This window comes from Chiloscyllium punctatum, chromosome 1 (assembly GCF_047496795.1).
Source record: "Chiloscyllium punctatum isolate Juve2018m chromosome 1, sChiPun1.3, whole genome shotgun sequence".
Lineage (NCBI taxonomy): Eukaryota > Metazoa > Chordata > Chondrichthyes > Orectolobiformes > Hemiscylliidae > Chiloscyllium > Chiloscyllium punctatum.
Window position 1 is genome coordinate 79493301 of NC_092739.1, and position 20066 is coordinate 79513366.

Genomic DNA, 20066 nt, shown 5'->3' on the forward strand with positions numbered 1-20066 from the left:
CTTTTCACAATACATATTGGAGGTGGGAGCAAAATGTTAACGCTGCAAAAGTTTGCGAGTGATACCAAGTTGGGTGGGAGGGTGAATTGTGATAAGGATGCAGAGATCCTCCAGCATGGTTTGGACAAGCTGGGTGAATGGGCAAATCAATGGCAGATACATTTGTCCAAATTATACTGTAAGGTTATTCACTTTGGAAGCAAAATCAAGGCAGATTACTGCCTGAATGGCTGTAAGACAAAAGGGTAACTAGAGAGAGAATAGGGTCCCTCAAGATGGCCTTTGTGTGGACCTGCAGAAAATGGGGGCAATACTAAGTATTTTCCACAGTAAATACTGATGCAAAAGGATATGGAAGATACAGACTATAGGGAAATAGATGGTGACATCTTGCAAAATGTCCAGATTACACAGGAGGAAGTACTGGATGTCTTGAAACGGTTAAAGGTGGATAAATCCTCAGGACGAGATCAGGTGTACCCTAGAACTCTGTGGGAAGCTGGAGAAGTGATTGCCGGGCCACTTGCTGAGATATTTGTATCATTGATAGGCACAGTTGAGATGCTGGATGACTGGAGGTTGGCTAACATGGTGTCACTGTTTAAGAAGGGTGGTAAGGACAAGCCAGGGAACTATAGACCAGTGAGCCTGATAGCGGTGATGGGCAAGTTGTTGGAGGGAAGCCTGAGGGACAGGATGTACATGTATTTGGAAAGGCAAGGACTGATTAGGGATAGTCAACATGGCTTTGTGTGTGGGAAATCACATCTCACAAACTTGATTTGAGTGTTTTGAGGAAGTAAAGAGGATTGATGAGGGCAGAGCAATAGATGTGATCTACATGGACTTCAGTGAGGCATTCGACAAGGTTCCCCATGGGAAACTGATTAGCAAGGTTAGATTTCACAGAATAAAGGGAGAACTAGCCATTTGGATGTAGAACTGGCTCAAAGGTAGAAGACAAGAGGGTAGTGGTGGAGGGTTGTTTTTCAGATGGAGGCCCATGACCAGTGGAGTGCCACAAGGATCGATGCTGGGTTCTATACTTTGTCATTTACATAAATGATTTGGATGCGAGCCTAAGAGGTACAGATAGTAATTTTGCAGATGACACCATCATTGGAGATGTAGTGGACAGCAAAGAGGGTTACCTCAGATTGCAACAGGATCTTAACCAGATGGGCCAATGGGCTGAGAAGTGGCAGATGGAGTTTAATTTAGATAAATGCAAGGTGCTGCATCTTGGGAAAGTAAATGTTAGCAGGACTTATACACTTAATGGTTAGGTCCTAATGAATGTTGCTGAACAAAGAGATCTTTGAGTGCAGGTTCATAGCTCCTTGAAAGTGGAGTTGCAGGTAGATAGAATAGTGAAGGTGGCATTTGGTATACTTTCCTTTATTGGTCAGAGTATTGAGTACAGGAGTAGGGAGGTCATATTGTAGCTGTACAGGACATTGGTTAGGCCACTGTTAGGAAGGAGACCAGAATTGCACACAATATTCTATCAGAAAGACGTTGTGAAACTTGAAAAGATTTACAAGGATGTTGCCAGGGTTGGAGGATTGAACTATAGGGAGAGGCTGAATAGGCTGGGGCGGTTTTCCCTGGAGCGTCAGAGGTTGAGGGGTGACCGTATAGAGGTTTACAAAATTATGGGGAGGTAGGGATACGGTAAATAGGCAAAGTCTTTTCCTTAGGGTCGAGGAGTCCAGAACTAGAGGCCATAGGTTTAGGGTGAGAAGGGAAAGATATAAAAGAGACCTACGGGGCAACCTTTTCCACACAGAGGGTGGTAGATGTATGGAATGAGCTGCCAGAGGAAGTGGTGGAGACTGGTACAATTGCAACATTTAAGAGGCATTTGGATGGGTATATGAATAGGAAGGGTTTGGAGAGATATGGGCCGGGTGCTGGCAGGTGGGACTCGATTGGGTTGGGATATCTGGTCAGCATGGACGGGTTAGACCGAAGGGTCTGTTTCCATGCTAAACATCTCGAGGACTCTAAATTGGGGGAGAGGAGGGTGCAGTGGGACTGGGTGTCCTTATGTACCAGTTGCTGAAGGTAGGTAGCAGGTAAGGATGCATTGTTGTAGTTAAAAAGAGTCTTGGTCAGGCCACACCTTGTGCACAGTTTGGTCTCCTTTTCGGAGGAAGGATACTCTTGGTATGCAGCGAAGGTTTACCAGGCTGATTCTGGGGATGGCAACACTGATGTAGGAGAGATCAGACGAGTGAGGGGAGAATCTCAGACTTAAATTCTAACAGGACTAGACAGGGTAAATGCAGGAAGGATGTTCCTGATGGTGGGTGCACTCAGAACCAGAAGTCACTGTCTGAGGATTCAGGGTGGACCATTTAGAAGGGAGATGAGGAGACATTTCTTCACCCGAAGAGTGGTGATTTCATTACCACATTAAGTAGCTGACATCAAAACATTGAATATATTCAAGAGGCAGCTAAGTATAGCACTTGGACCAAAGATTATGTAGAGAAAGCAGGATTAGGCTATTGAGTTGCTGATTGGCCATGATCGTGATGCATGGCAGAGCAGAGCTGAATGGACTCCTGCTCCCATCTTCACTGTCAGTGGATCAACTGAAATTTCTTAATAGCACTGTGGATGCCCTTACACCCATGGATTTGAGAGATCCAAGACAGCTCACCCTAATCTTCTCCAGGGATGGGCAGTAAACATTGGCCTAGCCAGTGACAACTGCATGCTGAGAAATAAACTCTCTAAAAGTGGATGTTAAACATATCCATGGTCTTCAATTCAAGTATAGTAGCACTAAATTGTTAATGAAAGTAAAATGTAATTCATTGATTTTATTCTAACAACAGGTTTTCATTTCTGATCTTTATTTTATTCAAAAAAATAAATTAAATACAATTCAAAGCTGAACATTTGTATAAACCTTGTACAAATTTACAGATCAGAAAGGCAATGCCTGGCATAATTACACACTGCCAGCACATAATCGCAAAGAAAATACAAGTCATTGGAGCAAAGATAGAAACCATTACAACACTAAATGTTGAGATTTTTGCTTTTTCAAACAAAAACAGACTTAAGAGTTCATAATTTATTGCTCAAACAGATTAGCAAAATGTAATCTGTAATTGAGCTGAGATTTAAGTCTAAAAATAGTTGTATTAAGGTTGGCCTCTTATTAGGATTATAATTTTATGATATATAATTAATGCACAGGACAGGTATGCCATTTCACAGAATTGGAGAATCTTGCCCGATAGATTTGTAAGTGTATGTAACATATGTCTGATGTGATAATATGCCACATATATGAGAAAGTCCTAGTTTTGTTAATTGTTTTTATGTAGAGTCAGTCAGTTTTGACCATTAAAAAATTGTGAAGTGTTGAGGAAGGTGAAAACTGCTTGTCTGCTATCTAGTTGCCCTTGCTGGGAAGTGAATGTATATTTCCAATAAGTGAGGACATATGATGCACAGATTAGCCATAGTCAAATAACTTGCTGCATGTCAGTTTCTCTCACTATGGGTCACAGATTTGGAGACACTTCTGTTGGACTGGGGTGCACAAAGTTAAAAATCACAACACCAGGTTTATTTGGAAGCACTCCACAACCACCTTATGAAGGGGAAGCTCTCCGAAAGTTAGTGCTTCCAAATAAACCTGTTGGACTATGACCTGATTTTGTGTGATTTTTAACTATGTGTCACAGGGTTGCCAGCACCCATACCACAGCAACATTTTGCCAATTCAGGATAGGTAATGGCAAACTCAAAATTATTTATGGTAATCAGATGGAAGTTTGCAAATTTCTATTATATTGCTAAAAGAACACATCTATAGTGCTCTGAACTGTGCATCAAGTACTGCTAGTTCAAATAATCAGTACAACTTCAAAACTTAGTACAAAAATCATAGAATTTCTGTTTATTCAAAATTTCATAGAAATGGAGTAGAGGATGGTCTGTCACAAAACCTTCTTAGTAGGAAATAAATACGGTCAGGTTTTCTTTCTGTTATCAGCATATTTTGCAATTCCTTTCAAGACTATGTCTGCTACTTGCATCTTACTGAAACCAGCACCGCATATGAAAAAAAAAGCAAATAATCTATCCCCGATTAGAAAGAGGATTTCATGATCCTTGAAGCAAGTCCAGGCTGATTGTCACTTGGATTGATCTCTTGCATTCGAGAAGTATGTCAAAATCTTCTGAATTTTGATTAAGCGGTTCATCAAGGATGTCATAGACAACACAGAAAGCTGATATTTTGGATCCACAGGAAGAACAGCAAGAAGCCACCAACACCAAGCAGGTCCATTTGGGGGGCCCTAAATGCAAATATTGTTCAGGGAAAAAACACTTGCTTTCACAATCTCCAAACATCTTAGTGTTTTACAGGCAAGCGAGTAACTTCAGTGTGGTAACTATTATAAGACAATAAAGGTCTCCAGAACAGCAAGATAAATTGCCAAATAATAGTCCTGGAGATGATAAAGGGATATTGTGTGGAGCTGCAGGAGATGGGGGAAGATACTAAACGAGTATTTTGCATCAGTATTTAGAAGATACTGAATATAGTGAAATAGATGGTGACATCTTGAAAAAAGGTCCCTATTACAGAGGAGGAAGTGCTGGATGTCTTGAAACACATGAAGGTGGCTAAATCCCCAGGACCTGATCAGGTGTACCCTAGAACTCTGTTTGAAGCTAGGGAACTGATTGCTGGGCCTCTTGCTGAGATATTTGTATCATCGATAGTCACACGTGAGGTGCCAGAAGACTGGAGGTTGGCTAACATGGTTCCACATTTAAGAAATATTTTTTGAAGAAGTAACAAAGAGGATTGATGAGGGCAGAGCAGTAGATGTGATCTATATGGACTTCAGTAAGATGTTCAACAAGGTTCCCCATTGGAGACTGATTAGCAAGGTTAGATCTCATGGAATACAGGGAGAACTAGCCATTTGATACAGAACTGGCTCAAAGGTAGAAGACAGAGGGTGGTGGTGGAGGGTTTTATACCAGACTGGTATGGATTTGGATGTGAGCATAAGAGGTACAGTTAGTAAGTTTGCAGGTGACACCAAAATTGGAGGTGTAGAGGACAGTGAAGAAGATTACCTCAGAGTACAACGGAATGTTGATCAGATGGGCCAATGGGCTGAGAAGTGGCAGATGGAGTTTAATTCAGATAAATGCGAGGTGCTACATTTTGGGAAAGCAAATCTTAGCAGGACTTATACACTTAATGGTAAGGCCCTAGGGAATGTTGATGCACAAAGAGACCTTGGAGTGCAGGTTCATAGCTCCTTGAAAGTGGAGTCGCAGGTAGATACAATAGTGAAGGCGGCGTTTGGTATGCAATCCTTTACTGGTCAGAGTATTGAGTACAAGAGTTGGGAGGGCATGTTGCGGTTGTACAAAACATCGGTTAGGCTGCTGTTGGAATATTGCATGCAATTCTGGTCTCCTTCCTATCGGAAAGATGTTATGAAACTTGAAAGGGTTCAGAAAAGATTTACAAGGATGTTGCCAGGGTTGGAAGATATTTGGATGGGTATATGAATAGGAAGGGTTTAGAGGGATATGGACCAGGTGTTGGCAGGTGGAACTAGACTGGATTGGGATATCTGGTTGGAGCGAAGGGTCTGTTTCCGTGCTGTACATCTCTATGACTCTATTACTGCATTGCATGATTTTTCAAAACCCTAAATGTTAAATTTTAAGACAAAAGCCTACAATATGTCCCAGTAGTTCCAAAAATTAGAGACAGTGTACTTAAAATGAACTTACGTTGATACGGTTTACAGCATTGTGACTAAAAAATTTTAAATGCCTCAGCAATTTAACTCACATCATCGACTCTAATCTAGAGTACTGTGCATTTCCCTCCTCTCCCACTAACTTCACCACTATTAGCTATCACACACTTGGCACCGAGGACTTTTCTTCCTAAATTCCTCCATCTTGCTTCATCTCTACTGCACCTTCAAAAGTCTCCTTAAGGTTACATATTTACTTTGCGTTTTGTCACCCAAGACTTTGCACACCGTGCTTAGCACATGTAATTCCCATCACTCGTATATATCATGGTGCTAAACAGTTGGTTCTATTTTTATGATGACTTGTATCAATGTGAAAAGAATTTGAGATGCCCATATTCATATTGTGGCTTACTGATTTCAAATAACGTGGACAGTACCCAAGTGCAATATTATTCACTATGGCAACCACAAAAAAAATTAAATAATTGAGAGTCACAATACCTGTAAATCTGTTTCTCTCTCTGGAATTGGACCAAAATGCTGAAGGATTTGACTGTGGAATCGACTTTTTAAGTTTTGAAACCATTTACAAGCTTGTGCATACACCTCATCATGAAGATCTAGAAGTTCATCCAATTCCTCTCCTGTAACCTTCAAACAAAGACGGATTTATATTTAAATACAAACTTCTAAAGAACAAATGGTGACAAAAACTGACATTGAAATCTGAGAACTCTGAAGTGATAACATTTGCAGTAATAACCATTTGAGCCAAACTGTACTGAAATTATTACACTATATCATAACTACATGCAAGACAAAATCAAGTTCAAATTAACTGTTTGAATCTTAACACAAAAACTGAAATGGTGTACAAAAATATTGATAATTCTACATTAATATCAAAATCATATAGTTGAGATACAAGAAATTAATTATAAAAGAATTTGTTTTAATAAGCTAGCTTAATAAAAATGGTGACCAAAACCTTAAAGGCTAGTTATCATAACAAAACAAATGGCATTCTTGCCAATACCACCCATTCTGGAATCTAGTCTTGTTTTCAGTTTTGTTTCATTTTGAAATAAGATAACAGGCAACCAACACTTTTTAATAAAATGTTTTCTTGGAATGTGGAATTTTAAATCAACACCCTCTTAATTTTAAACAGGGACCTCTAGTTATACATACCTTCAAAACAGGAAACATCCTCTCCAGATCCAAGCCATCTTATATGTTTAAATCAAGTAGTCTCTCACTCTTCTAAACTCCAGCAGATACAAACCTAACCTGTCCAATATTTCCTATCAAGATAACCCCACCATTCTAAGAGTTAAAGTGGTACAATATTCTCAGTCACTTCCAAGCATTTGCAGTCTTCCTTAAATGGGAAGATGTACTTCAGCTGTAGGGTCACTAGTGCCCTGGAACACAGCCTCCTTATTTTTGTATTTAATTCCTCTTGCAATAAATGATAATATTTTATTAACGTTCTTAATTTGCTGTACTATACATTAGCCTTATGCGATTCAGTAAGGGGGCATCCAGATTCCTCAAATCAGATTTCTGCAATTTCTCACCATTTAGATTTTTAAAAAAACATTTCTTGCCAAATGGATAGTTTCACATTTTCCATGTTATACTCTATTTGTCAGATCTCTGCCCACTCACTTAACTTATATCTTCTTGTCCCTCTGGTCTTTTCACAGTTCACATTTCTAACTATCTTTTTTGTCACCAGCAAATTTGATCATTTCATCCAACTCATTTACATAAATTGCAAACAGTTGAGGTTCCTGCACTGACCCCGTGACATCACTAGCTATATCTTGCCAGCTTGAAAAAGACCCATTTATGTCTACTGTGCTTCCCAGAGCAAACCAATCCTCTATCCATGCCAATACACTGCTCCCTACACCAAAGCTAATAGCAAATGCCTTCTGAAAACCCAAGTTGAGCACATTCATTACCCAATTAATGAATAATCCATCCTCATTCTTTATTCCTTTTATAGAGATCTTTAAAGGGATCGTCTTTCTCCACAGGACACGCTACTTCCTCAGAAGAACTACAACAGATTCATGATTTCCCTTTCAGAAAACCATAGGAAAAAGGTGAAGGCTGCAGGTGATGGAGATGAGAATCGAGACTGTAGTGCTGGAAAAACACAGGTCAGGCAGCATCCGAGGAGCAGGAGAATCGACAATTCGTGCATAAAAAGGGCTTATGCCCAAACGTCAATTCTCCTCCTCCTTAGATGCTACCTGACCTGCTGTGCTTTTCCAGCACCACACTCTCGACTTTCAGAAAGCCATACTAACTCATGAACCAGAGATCACTTCTCCCACTTCAAGGACTAATGTCTCTAATCTGATTTCTCCTATGCCAATTTGCACATGTTTCAGGGAATGTTCACACGTCATGACGGTTGAGTTTCTGCTTCTTAATGTGGTATTCAGCTTCTTATACTGACTGCGCAGAATAGCCTTTTCTTGTTGACATCATTGGTATCTACATCAAGCATGACTTATGGATGCTGCCCCTCCTATTCCAAATTTTTGTCTAGTTGCCAATCAGATATCCTCAACCCTGAAAAGAGGCGAACGACACAGCCATCTGGAACACACTTGGCTACAGGGCATGTGTCAATCCCCCTCACTATGCTGTAACTATAACGCTTTTTGTTTCCCCTACTTGTATGGTTTCCTGCACCAATGTGCCATGGTCAGGTAGCTCATCCATCGTGCAGCCCTTGTTCTCATCCAAACATGCTGAAAGAACTTCAAACTTCTTGGGCAACTTCTAAGGCCAGGTTTTCTGCGGTCTCGGTCACTCTCCTGTTCCTAAACACTGACCATAATTAGGAGACCTTATTCCAAGAGATATGACTGTCGCCTGGTGCACAGAATCGAAATAGCGCCTGCATTTCAGCCTCCAGCTCAAGTTCCAAGTGGAAGCTGTTCAAACTTTACTTACAGCGGGTGGGTTTGTCCTGAATTCAACAGACTTCAGGAATCCTCCCCATGCTGCAGCTGTGCCACATCACCCTACCATACTTAGTGCGTTCTAATCTGTTCCTTAATTTTGTTTTTTTATGTTTATAAACCTTACCTCAAGTTTCTACAACATTTTGAATCTTAGAAACAGAATAAATCTCAGTCACCTACCAGATAATAACTTACTTGTTCTGTTCTTTGAGAGTTAAATAGAGGAGTGAAAGCAAAGGGACACCTCCTTTCCTTCCTTTTAAACACAACTCCCAGCACACTATTTTCAGTTGTATTATTATCATGTAAAACTAGACAAAAGACCCAAATGACCCAGTAAGGGAACTGGTATAAGCTGCTGCTTCAGTTAACTAAGCCAACTGTTCGTCCAGTGGACACCATATTAAAACAGCTCAAGGCTCGGAACTTTAATAAGCTAGGGTCCAATGTAACCAAGTGCAAGGTCATCTATTTTGGACCAAAAAAAGGATAGATCAGGGTACTTTAAAATGCAGATCTTTAAAATGTCACAAATAGGTGTTGAAAGTGATCAAAAAATGTTTACAGAATACTGGCAGGCCCTCTTGTGGTACAGAGGTAGAGTCCCTACCCTTGAATTGGGAGGCCCAGGTTTCAGTCCCACCTGCTCCAGAGGTACATAATAACATCTCTGAATAAGTTGATGACGAAAAATCGGTTGAATTTTAAAAAAAATACTGGCCTTTATATCTAGAGGATTAGAATTCAAGTATGCAGAAGTTATGCTGCATTTATACAAAACCCTGATTAGACCCCACTTGGGGTACTGAGAGCAGGTCTGGGTGCCTCACCTTAGGAAGAGCAAACTGACCTTGGAAAAAGTACAACGTAAATTTACAAGGATGATATCTGGGTTCAAGGCTAAGTTATGAGGACAGATTATACAAATTAGGCCTATTTATTCTAGAATTTACAAGGTTAAAGGAGTGCTCTGACAGAAGTCATCAAGATATTAACAGGAACAGACAGGGTGGATCAAGACAAACTATTTCCACTGATTGAGATTCTAGAACTTGGGTGCATAGACCAAAAATTAGGACCAGACTATTCAACAAGAGATGTTAGGAAGCACTTCTGCACACAAAATGTAGAAGAGGTCTGGGCTCTCTCCCAAAAGTGGCCGTGGAGGCAGAACCAGTTGTTAACTTGAAATCTGAGAGAGACAATCTTTTGTTAAGCAAAGGTATTAAGGGATAAGGACGAAAGGCAAGTATGTGGAGTTAGGCCACACAGCAGCCTTGATCTGACTGAATGGATGAGTAGGCTTGAGAGGCTGAATGAGCTACTCCTGCTCCTATGTATTTAAACTGTAGATTTCAGTTAAATATTAACTCAAAACAAAATTAGATTTTTACAAAAAGATTAAAGCTTTTACCTGAGGGCCGGGTCTGGGGAAGGTGGGACCAGTACAAGCATGAAAAATGTGTTGCTGGAAAAGCGCAGCAGGTCAGGCAGCATCCAAGGAGGAGTATCGATGTTTTGGGCATAAGCCCTTCTTCAGGAATGAGGAGGGTGTGCCAAGCGGGCTAAGATAAAAGGTAGGGAGGAGGGAATTGGGGGAGGGGCGTTGGGAATGCGATAGGTGGAAGGAGGTTAAGGTGAGGGTGATAGGCCGGAGAGGGGGTGGGGACGGAGAGGTCGGGAAGAAAATTGCAGGTCAAGAAGGTGGTGCTGAGTCCGAGGGTTGGGACTGAGATAAGGTGGGGGGAGGGGAAATGAGGAAGCTGGAGAAATTTGCATTCATCCCTTGTGGTTGGAAGGTTCCTGGGTGGAAGATGAGGCGCTCTTCCTCCAGGCGTCGGGTGGCTATCACCCGTCACCTTAACCTCCTTCCACCTATCAACCACAGTCCCTCCTCCCTACCTTTTATCTTAGCTTGCTTGGCACACCCTCCTCATTCCTGAAGAAGGGCTTATGCCCAAAACGTCGATACTCCTGCTCCTTGGATGCTGCCTGACCTGCTGTGCTTTTCCAGCAACACATTTTTCAGCTCTGATCTCCAGCATCTGCAGTTCTCACTTTCTACCAGTACAAGCATAACAGGTTGCATCTGGGAATAACCAGGACCAATGTCCTCGGTGGAGTGTTTGCTTGTGATGTTGTAAAGTGTTTAAAATAGAATAGGAAAATGGAATCTGAGTAGGGAAAGAGAGAGAAACAAGTATAGAAACAAAAGACAGAAAGGTAAGAGCAAATGTGGAATGCAGAAAAAAGATCAAGGATAACAAATAAATGAGGTAATAGTGCAAACTAAAGTCAAGATGATGGCCAATGTTAAAAGGACAGGTCCAACGATTATGTATTAATATGCAGAGCATTCATAATAGGGTAGATGAATAATCTGTGCAAATTGATATGAACAGTTTTGATATAATTGATATTAGAGTGTTATGGCTGTAGCCTTACAAACGTACAGAGCTATTCATTATTGAAGAAAGACAGACCAAAGGTGAGGGAGTTGAGGTGGAATTGTTAGCAAATGAAAAGAAAATAGCTGGGTAGACCAGACAATTTCCTTGGCTGAGGAATCTAGAGTCAAAAAGGGTGGTGCTGGAAAAGCAAAGCAGGTCAGGCAGCATCCAAGGAGCAGGAGAGTCGACGTTTTGGGCATAAGCCCTTCATCAAGAATGCATTCCTGATGAAGAGCTTATGCCTCAAACGTCAACTCACCTGCTCCTCGGATGCTGCCTGACCTGCTGTGCTTTTGCAGCACCACTTTTTGACTCTTGAGTCTCCAGCATCTGCAGCGCTCACTTTTTCAGAATTGAGGAATCTAGAACCAGATGATAGTCCCAGGATACAGGGTAGACCATTTAGGAATAAGACAAGGAAACATTTCTTTATTCAAAAGTATATAGTGAACCTGTGGAATTCACTGCCACAGAACGCTGTGGAGAAGTCATTAAACATATTCAAAAAAGTGACAGATACATTTTTAGATTTTAAAGACAAAGGATAAGGGGAAAGCAGAATACATTGAGATAGAGGATCAGATATAATCGTGTTGAATGGTGCAGCAGGTTCAAAGAGCTGAATGATCGACTAGTGCTGATTGGTTCTGTTACCCAATCAACTAGCTGCATTCACTCCTTGCTACGGTCTATAATACGTTTAAATTCTTCAAATTATCTTTACCTTAACATCTTTCAAGTATTCGATATTGGCAATGTAATATCCATCCCTTTGCCTTCTTTCCAAAACCTTGAAACAATTTCCTCCAACGGTATCAACAATAGATCGTCCATCAGGAAGGAAGTGAATGTTTCTTATATGCAGCACACAGCCATAATCTGCAAATCTGTAAATAATAGACATCATTTTCATTAAATCAAAGAATACAACTTTAATAGAAGAACCTTCAATTATACTCCTTTATTCGAACAAGCTAACGATTAATCACCTGCAGCTACATCTTCTTGCACCAATCTTAAATCCTTGGAGGTACTCAATTACTCAACATGCACAGTTTCTTGCTAGAAAATTCTAAAGGCTCAAACACTCTCATAGAAGAAATTTATCCCGTCCTTTTGTTCTAAGGCTCTGACCTAGTTGTAACCAGGGAAAATACTGTTCCCAATATCTATTGTGAAGTCCATTAGGAAGCGCATACTTTTCAAAGAGATCACCACTTTTTTTCTCCAATCTGAGAGAAATTTATCAAATTTGAGAAATAGGACAAATCTACTCAAACTGTCCTAATTTCACAATCTATATCAGTCTATATCTTCACATCTTTCAAGGTAAATACATATCTCTGTGTAAAAACAGCAGAACTGTAAACAGTTCTCCAGGTATTACCTAAGTATCATACAATGGAGTGGGATTTTAATCCAATTCCTTTGCAATAAAAAGATTAACATACTACCTGCGTGCAGCTCTGGTTATAATCCAAGAACTATCATCTTGTGGTTCCATTTTTAAAAGGAGGGTGTAGTAAGTCATACTCCCACAAAAGAACCCCTTTCTCAATTCTACCCATGTTGTTGGTACCCATTTGAATGAGAATTTGGATTCTTCCACTCCTATTTTCTCCTCTATTGATGCTGTTTATCACTGTAGGGTAGATTAGATTCCCTACAGTGTGGAAACAGGCCCTTTGGCCCAACTAGTCCACACTGACACTCCAAAGAGTAACCCACCCCGACCCATTTCCCTCTGACTAATGCACCTAACACTACGGGCAATTTAGCATGGCCAATTCACCCGACCTGCACATCTTTGGACTGTGGGAGGAAACCGGAGCACCTGAAGTAAACCCACGCAGACATGGGTCGAATGTGCAAACTCCACACAGACAGTCGTCAGAGGCTGGAATTGAACCTGGGACCCTGGTGCTGTGAGGCAGCAGTGCTAACTACTGAGCCACTGCGCCATCTATGTACAAGGTTGACACGACAGCCTTCCGCATTCATGCTCTTGGCTATTGTATCCGTTGCTCCCGATGCGGTCTCCTCTACATTGGAGAGACTGGGCGCCTCCTAGCAAAGTGCTTTAGGGAACATCTCCGAGACACCCGCACCAATCAACCACACCGCCCCATGGCCCAACATTTCAACTCCCCCTCCCACTCTGCCGAGGACATGGAGGTCCTGGGCCTCCTCCACTGCTGCTCCCTCACCACCAGATGCCTGGAAGAAGAACGCCTCATCTTCCGCCTCGGAACACTTCAACCCCAGGGCATCAATGTGGACTTCAACAGCTTCCTCATTTCCCCTTCCCCCACCTCATCCTAGTTTCAAACTTCCAGCTCAAGCACACTCTCCTTGACTTGTCCAGACTTGTCGAACCTGCCTATCTCCTTTTCCACCTATCCACTCCACCCTCTCCTCCTTGACCTATCACCTTCATTCCCTCCCCCACTCACCCATTGTACTCTATGCTACTTTCTCCCCACCCCCACCCTCCTCGAGCTTATCTCTCCACGCTTCAGGCTCACTGCCTTTATTCCTGATGAAGGGCTTTTGCCCAAAACGTCGATTTCGAAGCTACTTGGATGCTGCCCTAACTGCTGTGCTCTTCCAGCACCACTAATCTAGAATCTGGTTTCCAGCATCTGCAGTCATTGTTTTTACCTGGAGAGAAGCATACCTATTTCCCTGTAACTATCTTCCTTTTTACTCCACTCATTTTAATGAATCCATACACCACTGTGCAATGATCAGTTGTTCATCTGTTTTACTCCACTTCACAGAAGCTGCATGATCTTTGAACCTGTTAGATCATTGTAGAGCCTGAGGCTTCTACACTACTAACATCTAAACAACAGTGAATCTAAGTTGCACAGTCATACGAGGATGTTCCAGCACACTGTTGTACTTGCACCCACATGGAGACATTTCCGTCACACAGACTTCAGAGATCTGTGGAAAAATACAAATCAAAATGGTCTTTCTTGGTCCCCATAGCTGCCTCATTCTCAGTCATGGCCTGTTCCTGACGACAGATGAAAGTGAAGTACCTAGCTTAGGATGTAACTGCCTTCTCCAAAGCTCAGATGCCAGCATATCAACTCTGAATTCAAGTTCCTCAATGGTGGTTGCTGTGGATTACACTAATGCCCAATAGTTTTGAATCCTAAAGCTGCAATACAACTGTATTTCCATTTTCGTGGTTCATTTAACAAATCAGGTTCCAAATTTAGAAATATCATGAACATTGTATGTTGTTAAATCAGTTTAACAAGTATTAGCTACCTTATCATACCAATCAGGCTCTCAAGCTCCACTATCAATTAAGATCATGATTGAGTCTCTTAAAACTATGTATTTTCATCTACTCTCGTTAAATTTAACTGCAATGATCTTGATTCTGCCACCTTCCAAGGCAGGACAGTGTTCCAAAGTCTCTCAATCCTTGAAAGAAGATAATGCTCATTTATGAAGTAAACTGGCAACTCTTTGATTTAAAAATGGTGCCCAAGTTCTGGGCACACCCACATCTCTTCCATGTTCATCCAGTCAAGACCATTGCGGGTCTTTTATTCTTCATTCAAGTCACCCTTTATTCTTCAACTCCACTGGAAACAAGACCATCTTGTGAAACCTGCCCTCATAACACAATGCACTCATTTCAGGTATTAATCGAAAAAACCTCCTCTGGATCACTTCCCACTCACTTACATCCTTCCTTAAATAATGAGGCCAAAATTGCACAGTAGTCAAGATGGAAAATGTAGTGGGTGATGGATTCGCAGGGGAATATAGCATGAACAGCCAAGTTTCTGGTAACGAGACTGGCTGTAATGCACTGAGGGGTATGTTGGGTTCCAAGAAATCAATTGTGTTAGGGAACTCTCTAGTCTGAGGCACAGACAGAAGTTTCTGTGGCCAGCAGCAAAAAGCAGAATGGCGTGTTGCTTCCCTGGTGCCAGGGAGGGTACAGAATGTTCTCAAGGTGGAGAGGGGTCAGCAAGTGGTCATTGTCCACATTGGAACCAATGACATAGAAAGGGAAAAGGTTGAGATTCTGAAGGGAAAATATAGAGAGTTAGGCAGGAATTTAAAAAGGAGGCCCTCAAGGGTTGAAGGATCTGGATTACTCCCGGTGCTTCGAACTAGTGAGGGTAGGAATAGGAGGACAGAGCAGATGAATGTGTGGCTGAGAATCTGGTGTATGGGAGAAGGATTCACATTTTTGGATCATTGGAATCTCTTCTGGGGTAGAAGTGACCTGTACAAGAAGGATGGATTGCACCCGAATTGGAAGGGAACTAATATACTGGCAGGGAGATTTGATAGAGCTGCTCAAGTGGTTTTAAACTAGTACGGTTGTTGGGGGAAGGGGGGAGAAGCAGACAGATAGTGAGGAAATGAGATCAATCTGAGACTGGTACAGTTGAGAAAAGAAGCGAGTCAAACAGTCAGGGACAAAGCAGAGATCAAGATAGGACTGATATGTTAAACTGCACTTATTTCAATCCAAGAGGCCTAACAGGGAAGGCAGATGAACTCACGGCATGGTTAGGAACATGGGTCTGGGACATCATAGCAATTACAGAAATGTGGTTCAGGAATGGCAACTTTATGTTCCAGGACACAAATGCTACAGGAAGGATAGAAAGGGAGGCAAGGGAGGAGGGGGAGTGGCGTTTTTGATAAGGGATGCCATTACATCTAGGGAAGTTATTTGGGTGGAAACTGAAATAAGAAATAGATGATCACCTTATTGGGATTGTATACTACACCCCCTAATAGTCAGAGGGAAATCGAGAAACAAATTTGTAAGGAGATCTCAGCTATCTGTAAGAATATAAGGTGTTTATGGCAGGCAATTTTAACTTTCCAAACATAGATTGGACCTGCCATAATGTTAAGAGTTTAGATGGAGAGGAATTTGTTAAGTGTGTACAAGAAAAATTTCAGATTCAGTATGTGAATGTGCCTACTAGAGAAGGTGCAAAGCTTGGGAAATAAGGCAGGGCAGGTGACTGAGGTGTCAGTGGGGGAGCATTTTGGGGCCAGTGACCGTAATTCTATTCATTTTAAAATAGTGATGGAAAAGGATAGACAGATCTAGAAGTTGAAGTTCTAAATTGGAGGAAGGCTCATTTTGACGGTATGAGGCAAGAACTTTCAAAAGCTGATTGGGGGCAGATGTTTGCAGGTAAAGGGTCGGCTGGAAAATGGGAAGCCTTCAGAAATAAGATAACGAGAATCCAGAGAAAGTATATTCCTGTCAGGGTGAAAGGAAAGGCTGGATGACTAAAGAAATTGAGGGTTTGGTTAAGCAAAAGAAGGAAGCATATGTCAGGTATAGACAGCAGAGATCAAGAGAATCCTTAGAAAAGTATAAAGCAGTAGGAGTATACTTAAGAGGGAAATCAGGAGGGCAAAAGGGGGACATGAGATAGCTTTAGCAAATCGAGTTAAGGAGAATCCAAAGGGTTTTTACAAATACATCAAGGACAAAAGGGTAACTAGGAGAGAATAGGGCTCCTCAAAAGATCAGCGAGACAGACTTTGCGTGGAGCCACAGGAGATGGGGGAGATTTAAACGAGTACTTTGCATCAGTATTTACTGTGGAAAAGGACAAAGATATAAGCTGTAGGGAAATACATGGTAACATCTTGAAAAATGTCCATATTACAAAGGAGGAAGTGCTGGATGTCTTGAAACACAGAAAAATAGATAAATCCTCAGGACCTGATCAGGTGTACCCCAGAACTCTGTGGAAAGTAGAAAAGTGATTGCTGGGCCTCTTGCTGAGATATTTGTATGATTGATAGTCACAGGTGAGGTGCCAGAGACTGGAGATGGACTCACGTGGTGCCACTGTTTAAGAAAGGTGGTAAGGACAAGCTACAGAACTATAGACCAGTGAGCCTGATGTCAGTGGTGGGCAAGTTGTCAGAGGGAATCCTGAGGGACAGGATGTACATGTATTTGCAAAGGCAAGGGTTGATTAGGGATAGTCAACATGACTTTGTGCATGGATAATCATGTCTCACAAACTTGACTGAGTCTTTTGAAGAAGTAACAAAGAGGATTGAGGAGGGCAGAGCAGTGGACGTAATCTATACGGACTTCAATAAGGCGTTCGACAAGGTTCCCCAGGGGAGACTGGTTGGCAAGGTTAGATGTCATGGAATAAAGGGAGAACTAGCCATTTGGATACAGAATTCGCTCAAAGGTAGATGACAGAGGATGATGGTGGAGGGTTGTTTTTCAACTGGAGGCCTGTGACCAGTAGAGTGTCACATGGATCGGCGTTGGGTCCACTACTTTTTGTCATTTACATAAATGATTTGGATGCGAGCATAAGAGGTACAATTAGTAAGTTTGCAGATGACACTAAAACTGAAGGCATAGTGGACAGCGAAGAAGGTTACTTTAGATTGCAACAGATGATCAGATGGGCCAATGGAGTTTAATTTAGATACATGCGAGATGCTGCATTTTGGGAAAGCAAATCTTAGCAGGACTTTACCATTAAGTGTATAGGTCCTAGGGCATGTTATTGAACGAAGAGACCTTGCAGTGCAGGTTCATAGCTCCTTGAAAATGGAGTCACAGGTAGATAGGATAGTGAAGGCGGCATTTGGTATGCTTTCCTTTATTGGTCAGAGCATGGAGTACAGGAGTTGGGAGGTCATGTTGTGGCTGTGCAGGACATTAGTTAGGCCACTTTTGGAATGCTGCGTGCAACTGTGGTCTCCTTCTTATCGGAAAGATGTTGTGGAACTTGAAAGGGTTCAGAAAAGATTTACAAGGACGTTGCCAGGTTGGAATACGAAGGGTTTGGAGGATATGGGTTGGCTGCTGGCAGGTGGGACAAGATTGGGTTGGGATGTCTTATCGGCATGGACAAGTTGGACCGAAGGGTCTGTTTCCGTGCTGTATATCTCTATGACTCTGAGGCCTCGTTAATGGTTATATAGCTGAAGCACAACATTCTTATATTTATGTTCAATTCCTCTTGTAATGAAGTATCGCATTCCATTAGCCTTTTTTGACTAAATACTGTACCTGTACACAACACTGATTCACATATGCAAATCCATGGGCACCTTAAATTTCAGCAGTCATTCTATATTTAAGTAATAACTTATCTCATTCTTCCAGAATAATGAACTTTACATTTGCCCATGTTACTTCAACTACCAGATTTTGACCATTCATTTAACTAATCTATATCCATCTGCAGCCTCATTGTCTTCTTCACAATAGTTTCTATATATCTTGGTGTTGGCTTCAAATTTAACTGCAAACCTTTGCTCCCCTTCATCTAAGTTATTGATATAAATTATAAAAAAAAGAACACCAGTAGGAGTATGTCTGCTAAAAGACCTATTTATGCATACTATTTGCAGCCAGCCAATAATCAATTGAGCCTATTATTTTCTGCAACAGGAAAAGGCACCTTATCAAATACACTCCATTTCCAACTACTATACATCTTTCATTCATCTACTACACCTCACCGTTCAAAAAAGTCTAATAAATTTGTGAAATATGATTTCCCCTTCACATAAAATACTGATGCTTTTGTTATATTGGAGATTTTATTAACTGCCTTGCTACACATTCTTCAATGATTGCTTCTCGCAGTTCTGCATGACATACACCAAGCTAAGTTGCTTTTAGTTTACTGTCTGTCTTCTTAAATAGAGGGATTATATGTGTTGCTTTTCTAATCTAATGGTATTTTGAGTTAAGATCCTGTTACAAGGGCTGATTGGAAATAACTTGAAAACACTAGTCACAATGAGTTTACAACATACCCATTATGTGCGTCACTGGTGCACATTCCAAATTGTTTTGTACCAGTCTCAATACATCTTCGAATCATAAGCCTATACCGTGGCTCAAAAATATGAAGAGGACAAGGCACAGTAGGGTATGCCATAGTGCACACAAAGATGGGAACATTTTTGGTCAAACTGGAAAAGAAAAAAGAAGTAGGACTCAATATTTCACAACGTCTTAAATTCTTTCAGATCCTTTCTTCAAAACCTACTTTCACATGAAAGAATTTGATATTGTAACCACACTATAATTATAAGTTAAAAATATCTACAAATGAAAAACTGGCAAATTCTATGAATTAACATTACAGGATCTTTATTTTCGGACAAAGTTGAATACAAGTGATAATCAATACCAAGATATACTTTCATGTTTTCTCTGCATCTAAAAGAAAACTGATTAACAATAAAACCTTAATGGACATTTGCATTTCATATTTGTTTACAGAGATATCAGTTATGTCTTCATTTTCCATAGGAAAGAAATGCAATTAGATTACAGAAGGCTTTCAGCAATATTACAGAAGGACCACCTCCTGAAATAAAACAGGAACTGCAAGGACATCAAGTATAAAACTAAATTCCTTATTCCAAATACAAGACACGCTGTATAACTTTAATCACATATTATACAGATCTGTTATACAATTTACACAGCTAATAATAATGGGTGGCATGGTGGCGCACTGGTTAGCACTGCTACCTCACAGCGCCAGAGACCCGGGTTCAATTCCCGCCTCAGGCAGACTGTCTGTGTGGAGTTTGCACATTCTGCCCGTGTATGCGTGGGTTTCCTCTTGCTGCTCTGGTTTCCTCCCACAGTCCAAAAATGTGCTGGCTAGGTGAATTGACCATGCTAAATTGCCCATGCTAAACTGCCCGTATTATTAGGTGAAGGTGGTACATTTAGGGGAATAGGTCTGGGTGGGTTGCTCTTCGGAGGTCGATGTGGACTTGTTGGGCCAAAGGGCCTGTTTCCACACTAAGTAATCTAATCTAAACCATGCATTGAAATGTTAATATCCCCGTGCAAG

General features: G+C 41.2%; 1 protein-coding gene across 2 annotated transcripts in view; it reads right to left on the reverse strand.

The window, feature by feature from the left end:
• Positions 1-2847: 2847 nt before the first annotated feature.
• Positions 2848-20066, reverse strand: part of lonrf1 (LON peptidase N-terminal domain and ring finger 1) — a 46503-nt gene continuing 29284 nt past the window's right edge. For both annotated transcript variants that reach the window (XM_072569898.1, XM_072569890.1), the window contains exons 9-12: positions 19009-19167; positions 11924-12086; positions 6264-6413; positions 2848-4325 (exon numbers count right to left, since the gene is read on the reverse strand). In XM_072569898.1, coding sequence (XP_072425999.1) covers positions 4161-4325; positions 6264-6413; positions 11924-12086; positions 19009-19167 — 637 coding nt within the window. In that variant the 3' untranslated portion in view covers positions 2848-4160. The remainder of the gene's footprint in view (positions 4326-6263; positions 6414-11923; positions 12087-19008; positions 19168-20066) is intronic.